The 6,546-nt window shown below is 34.1% G+C and overlaps 1 protein-coding gene across 5 annotated transcripts in view; it reads left to right on the top strand.

The window, feature by feature from the left end:
• Nucleotides 1-6,546, top strand: part of HELZ (helicase with zinc finger) — a 206,108-nt gene that overhangs the window by 166,469 nt on the left and 33,093 nt on the right. For all 5 annotated transcript variants that reach the window (XM_006146767.3, XM_027771163.1, XM_027771161.1 and 2 more), the window contains one exon: nt 828-1,035. In XM_006146767.3, coding sequence (XP_006146829.1) covers nt 828-1,035 — 208 coding nt within the window. The remainder of the gene's footprint in view (nt 1-827; nt 1,036-6,546) is intronic.

Here is a 6,546-nt window from a genome sequence, read left to right as displayed (position 1 = left end):
CTCCCCATAGACTTTAGATTTTAGCTGAGTTATTTCTTCCCAGACAGCCTGGCAACTTTATACATCATCTGCCCTAAATAGTAAGTCCCTCAGGATTTATATTTCACTTTACTAGGTCAAAGAGGCTTTTATTATATAAGAGTTCTAAGACTCTGCATTTAACAGTTAATAGTACAATAATAGGGGCAGTAGCTCAGATGTCATTGAATTTTCTTTTATGTTACTATTCAGACATTAGATTATCTAGACATACCTAAACAAATTTCCTGTTTCTATAGTTTAAGGTGGAGTTGAAGTGATTAAAAACACAAAGTAATGATAGATGTGAATTTTTCCTAGACTAATGAACATTAAATCATTTGGCTATTCATATAAAGTTGGAATATCTATTTTTTGATTCGAGCCTCCTTACGTTAAATTCTTTCTCCTTGTTCTCTTATTCAATCTAACTATGTAACTATGTAGTTATGTCTTAGATACTTTTCACAGTCATCTGTCCTGTGCCTACATTCATGTTGAAGTGAAATGACCCAACAGTGTAAATGATTTAACGTCTCAAGGACTAATTAGCAACTTTAAGTTCTTTCCAGCCATAGAATATTCTGTTTTCCCTTATACACCAAAGATTCAGAGAGCTGGTTTTTTGTCCAGTTAAGATGTTTGTAATTCTACCAGCTGTTGCTATTAGTCTCAGCTTTGTAGTTACTCACTTTGATAGAGCTAACATCCTCTCCTTGTGTTTGCTTTTTCCTGATCAATAGAACGGTAGCAGTTTCTCCTCCATAATATTCTCAATGTAATTGTTTTATTTCTTGTTAATAACCTAGGTACCATGGACAGGATACCAGGGTAGGTTTGCAGTTGATCCTCGAATTATCACACATCAAGCAGCGATGGCCTATAATATGAACCTATTGCAAACACACGGACGGGGGTCTCCTATACCTTATGGCCTTGGGCACCATCCACCTGTCAGCATAGGGCAGCCACAAAATCCACATCAGGAGAAGGATCAACTTGAGCAAAATCGAAATGGTGAGTTCTTCACTGTTCTTCTGTCCCTAAACTGATGACATGCAAAGCTTTGTTCACATAGAACATTACTTTAATAGCATGATTGTTACCTTTTTGATGGTTAGACCTCTTTGAGAGACAGTCTGATGTATTGGGTCGTTGAGAAAGTCATGACGTATTTTTCTTTGTTTTTCTATGCAAAAATGCTTCATGACTTTTCCAACAACCCAATAAAAGCTATGGACAAAAATACAGTATTTATAGGATTCAGTACTACATGTGATTTCAGGCACCCACTGGGCTCTTGGAATGGATCCCCAGGAGATGAGGAGAGATTACTGTACAGGATATTTGTGTCACCTTAGAAAGTCCCCGCATGTGCCTTTGCAGTTAGTCCTAGCCTCTGTCTTCTGTCCATCCCTAGGAAACCACTAATCTGAATTTAGTCCCTGCACTTTTCTCTTTAATATGTGCCATCAATGGAATCATATAGTGTGTAGTTTCTGCATCGAGCTTTGTTCAGTTAGCTCAGTGCTTTCAGTATTTCTGCAGGTTATAGGTGGCAGTTGCTCATTCCATCTTACTGTTGGGTAGTATTTCATTACAGGGATGTACCACAGTGTGTTTATTCATCCAGCAATTGATTGGACACATTTCATTTTTCAAATTTCCAGTGCTTGGGGCTGGCATGTAGCATGGTGGTTAAGGGCGCTGGACTCCCATATGGCCAACTGTGGTTTGAGTCCTGGTGGCTTGCTTTCTCTCTCTCACTCTCACTCTCACTCTCACTCTCACTCTCACTCTCACTCTCACTCTATCCCTCTCTGGTCAAATTAAAAATAAATAAATAAATAAAGTTAAATAAAATATTAAAAAAAATTTTTTGTTCTTATGAATAAGGTTGCTATGAATGTATATATGTACATATGTTTTTATTTCTCTTGAGTAAATTACCTAGGAGCAAGATTCCTAGGTATATTATAAATACACATTTAACTTTATAGGAAACTACCATCTTATTTTCCAAAGTGGCTGAACCATTTTTTATGTCTACTAGTAATGTATGAAAGTTCCAGTTGTTCCACATATTTACTAGCACTTGGTATTATGAATCTTTTAATTTTTCCCTTGGTAGTAAGTATCTGATGGTATCTCACTGCAGTATAACTTTCCCTAATGTCCCTAATGACTAACCATGCTGAATATCTTTTCTTTTGCTTGCTGTGTACATTCTTTGATTAAATGAGTATTCATACCTTTTGCCCACTTTTTAAAATTGGGCTGTCTTATTAAATTGTAAGAGTTGTTTTTTTTTTTTTTAATATTGTGGATTTACATCTTTTTTATTTCTCCTTTTCTTTTAAAGAGAGAGATTTGTGCTATAGGGCACAAGCAATCGCTGGAGAGACAGAAAGCGAGAAATCACCTCCCAGAGGTGATGGTCACACTCCAGTCACTTCTCTTTTCTCCTCTTAGGATTTTGGGTGTGTGCACATGCACCTGGTGTGAATTTTAATCTGCCAGGTCCAGTACTCAAACTGCTGTTGACTATGTGGGAGTCCAGCAACATAACCATTATACCATCTGCTGGTCCCCTGGATACAAATCTTTAATTAGAGATATGTCTGAAAATACTTTCTTCTAAGATGTGGCTTGCCTTTTTATTTTCTAAGTAGTAGTTTTCAAAGAGTAGGAGTTTAATTTTTAAATTTTTTTTTCAATTTTCTAGAGGGCATGTGTGCACACTAGAGTAAGAAAGAGAGGGAGAGGGAGAAAGCACTCTCCATGGAACATGGCATTGCTGCAATCCCTTCTCCATTTCTCCCTCCTTTGGGATTTTGGGTACACACACACACACACACACACACACACAAACACACACCTGGCATATTTATTAAGCAGTTGGGTCTGTGAACCATGTGGTTGGTCATGTAGGATCTAGTTCCCTTAGCCACAAAGGCTTGAACTTGCCTAGAAGTTTCAATTTTTATTAAAGTTCAGTTTATCTAAAATTTTTTTGTCTAACCCAAGGTCACAAAGATTTTTTTCCTTATATTTTTCTCTAGAAGTTTTATAGTTCTAGCTCTACTCTATCCCTCTCTGGTCAAATTAAAAATAAATAAATAAATAAAGTTAAATAAAATATTAAAAAAATTTTTTTTGTTCTTATGAATAAGGTTGCTATGAATGTATATATGTACATATGTTTTTATTTCTCTTGAGTAAATTACCTAGGAGCAAGATTGCTGGGTATGTTATAAATACACGTTTAACTTTATAGGAAACTACCATCTTATTTTCCAAAGTGGCTGAACCATTTTTTATGTCTACTAGTAATGTATGAAAGTTCCAGTTGTTCCACATATTTACTAGCACTTGGTATTATGAATCTTTTAATTTTTCCCTTGGTAGTAAGTATCTGATGGTATCTCACTGCAGTATAACTTTCCCTAATGTCCCTAATGACTAACCATGCTGAATATCTTTTCATTTGCTTGCTGTGTACATTCTTTGATTAAATGAGTATTCATACCTTTTGCCCACTTTTTAAAATTGGGCTGTCTTATTAAATTGTAAGAGTTGTTTTTTTTTTTTTTAATATTGTGGATTTACATCTTTTTTATTTCTCCTTTTCTTTTAAAGAGAGAGATTTGTGCTATAGGGCACAAGCAATCGCTGGAGAGACAGAAAGCGAGAAATCACCTCCCAGAGGTGATGGTCACACTCCAGTCACTTCTCTTTTCTCCTCTTAGGATTTTGGGTGTGTGCACATGCACCTGGTGTGAATTTTAATCTGCCAGGTCCAGTACTCAAACTGCTGTTGACTATGTGGGAGTCCAGCAACATAACCATTATACCATCTGCTGGTCCCCTGGATACAAATCTTTAATTAGAGATATGTCTGAAAATACTTTCTTCTAAGATGTGGCTTGCCTTTTTATTTTCTAAGTAGTAGTTTTCAAAGAGTAGGAGTTTAATTTTTAAATTTTTTTTTCAATTTTCTAGAGGGCATGTGTGCACACTAGAGTAAGAAAGAGAGGGAGAGGGAGAAAGCACTCTCCATGGAACATGGCATTGCTGCAATCCCTTCTCCATTTCTCCCTCCTTTGGGATTTTGGGTACACACACACACACACACACACACATCTGGCATATTTATTAAGCAGTTGGGTCTGTGAACCATGTGGTCGTCCATGTAGGATCTAGTTCCCTTAGCCACAAAGGCTTGAACTTGCCTAGAAGTTTCAATTTTTATTAAAGTTCAGTTTATCTAAAATTTTTTTGTCTAACCCAAGGTCACAAAGATTTTTTTCCTTATATTTTTCTCTAGAAGTTTTATAGTTCTAGCTCTTACATTAGGTCCATTTTAAGGTAAATTTTATATATGGTGTGAGATTAGAAATGAGGCTTTCTTTTGTTACTTTGTTTTGTTTTGTGTATCTATGTTCAGTTGTTCTGGCGCCATTTGTTCAAAACTCTGCCCTGCCCTCATTGAACTGCCTTGGCTTCTTTGTTGAAAATCGGTTGATGATGTACATGGATTCTATTCTCTCCAATTAATGCATGTGTTTATGAATATGCCATCTTGATTACTATGGCTTTATAAGTCTTGAAATCAGATAGTGAATGTTTTCCAACTTTGTTCTTTCTTTTCAAGATGATCTATTCCAGGTCTCCATTTTCATATACATTTTAGAATTGACTTGTCAGTTTCTATAAAAAAGATTTCTGGGATTTTTTATGGGGTTATGTTGAATCTTTAGGTCAATTTGGGAAGAACTGACACCTTGATATTGGATCTTTTGATCTATTAGTGTGTATGTGTATGTGTGTGTGAATGTATTTTTAGGTCTTTGTTTTTGTCCAACATATAAAAAATTTTAAGTAGACAGCCTTTGCACATACTTTGTTAAGGTAAAAAGTTAGACTAATACAGGAATTTAGTTTATCATTTTCTTCTTTAGTAGTCTATTCTACAAATTCTGACATGCTTTATTTTCATTTTCATTTAGTTCAGTAAATTTTCTTATTTCTCTTGAAATTAGATCTATGGATTATTTAGAAAGGTGATTTTAATTTCCAGTTATTAAAGATTTTCTAGGAATTTTTCCATCATTAATTTCTTCTTTAATCTCATTGTGTAAGAGAACATCTTTTGTATGACTTAAAATTTTTTGAATGTATTGAAATTTTTTTATGGCCTAGAATATGATCTATTTTTATAAAGGTTCCAGGAACATTGAGAAGAGTGGAATGGTCTATAAATATTAATCAGGTCAAGTTGGTTGATAGACTTGTTAAGTGTACTATATCCTTGCTCATTTTCTGTCTACTGTTTCTATCTGTTTTGGGGGGGTATTGAAATCTCCTAGATCTAACTGATATTGTCTGCTTTTTCTTTAAGTTCTGTAAGTTCTTGATGAATTTGAAGTTCTTTTTGGTGAATTTCAAAAATGTCTAGGGTTATGTGCTCTTGATTAATTAACTCATTTATTTTGTGGAATGCACTTCTTTTATCTTGATAATGTTCTTTGCTCTGAGATTTACTTTGCTTAATAACAATATAATTATTTCAGCTTTCTTGGGACTAGTGAGTGATAGCATGGTGTATCTTTTTTTTGACCTTCTACCTGTCTGTGTATTTGTATTTAAAGTTCTTTTTTTAAGAGATAGTATATAGTTGGATCTTTAACATTTTTAAAAATTAATTAAGATGACAGTCTCTGTCTTTTTAATTGGGTATTTAGTCCATTTACATTTAATATGATTATGATAAAAGTAGGTTTGAATCTGTTATCTTGCTGTTTGTTTCAGTGTTGTCCAATGAGTTTTTATTCCCCTTCTTCTTTTATTCTGTTGTCTTTGGATTTTTTTTTTTATATGAAACCATTTTATCTTCTTTGTTGGCTTATTATCTAAACTCTATTTTATTATCTTAATAGTTCTCTCTGGGTTACTAGTATACATCTTTTTTTTTTTTTTACATTTTTTTCTTTATTTACATTCATTCACTGTACATCATTATAGCATACAAAATGAGATTTTTCCATTGAGAATACACTGTATATTGGCTCAATCAAGCACATCAACATATGTGTTATTGTCAACAAATCATTTTCCATTTCTTGTTTTCTGTATATTTTGCCTTTTTTCCCATCCTTGATTCCCTATCTCACCCTCTGCCATCTCCCACCCTCCTCCCACACTGTGTCTGGTATCTATTGTTGCTTTCTATGCCTCCCCCATTTTATTGTTTCACTAAATATCTTAATAAATCTAAATATTTTCAATAGCAAGCACAGCTGATATGTACATATCCATGAACACAAGACTGACTTTAGGCATAAACCTCAGTGAATAGAATGAACATACTGTAAAGTAGCACCTAACTAGGGCTATATAGCTTAACTGCAGTCATCAAATAGGTATTTCTAATGCCTATTTTTTTTCTTCTGAAAATTTTTTTTATTAATTTACATTCATTCCCTGAGCATCATCACAACATTCTAAATGTGATTTCCCATCTAGAAT

Source organism: Tupaia chinensis, unplaced genomic scaffold (genome assembly GCF_000334495.1).
Source record: "Tupaia chinensis unplaced genomic scaffold, TupChi_1.0 Scaffold000187_1, whole genome shotgun sequence".
NCBI classification, from domain to species: domain Eukaryota; kingdom Metazoa; phylum Chordata; class Mammalia; order Scandentia; family Tupaiidae; genus Tupaia; species Tupaia belangeri.
Note: the sequence above shows the minus strand (reverse complement) of the source record. Positions and strands in the feature narration are given on the sequence as shown.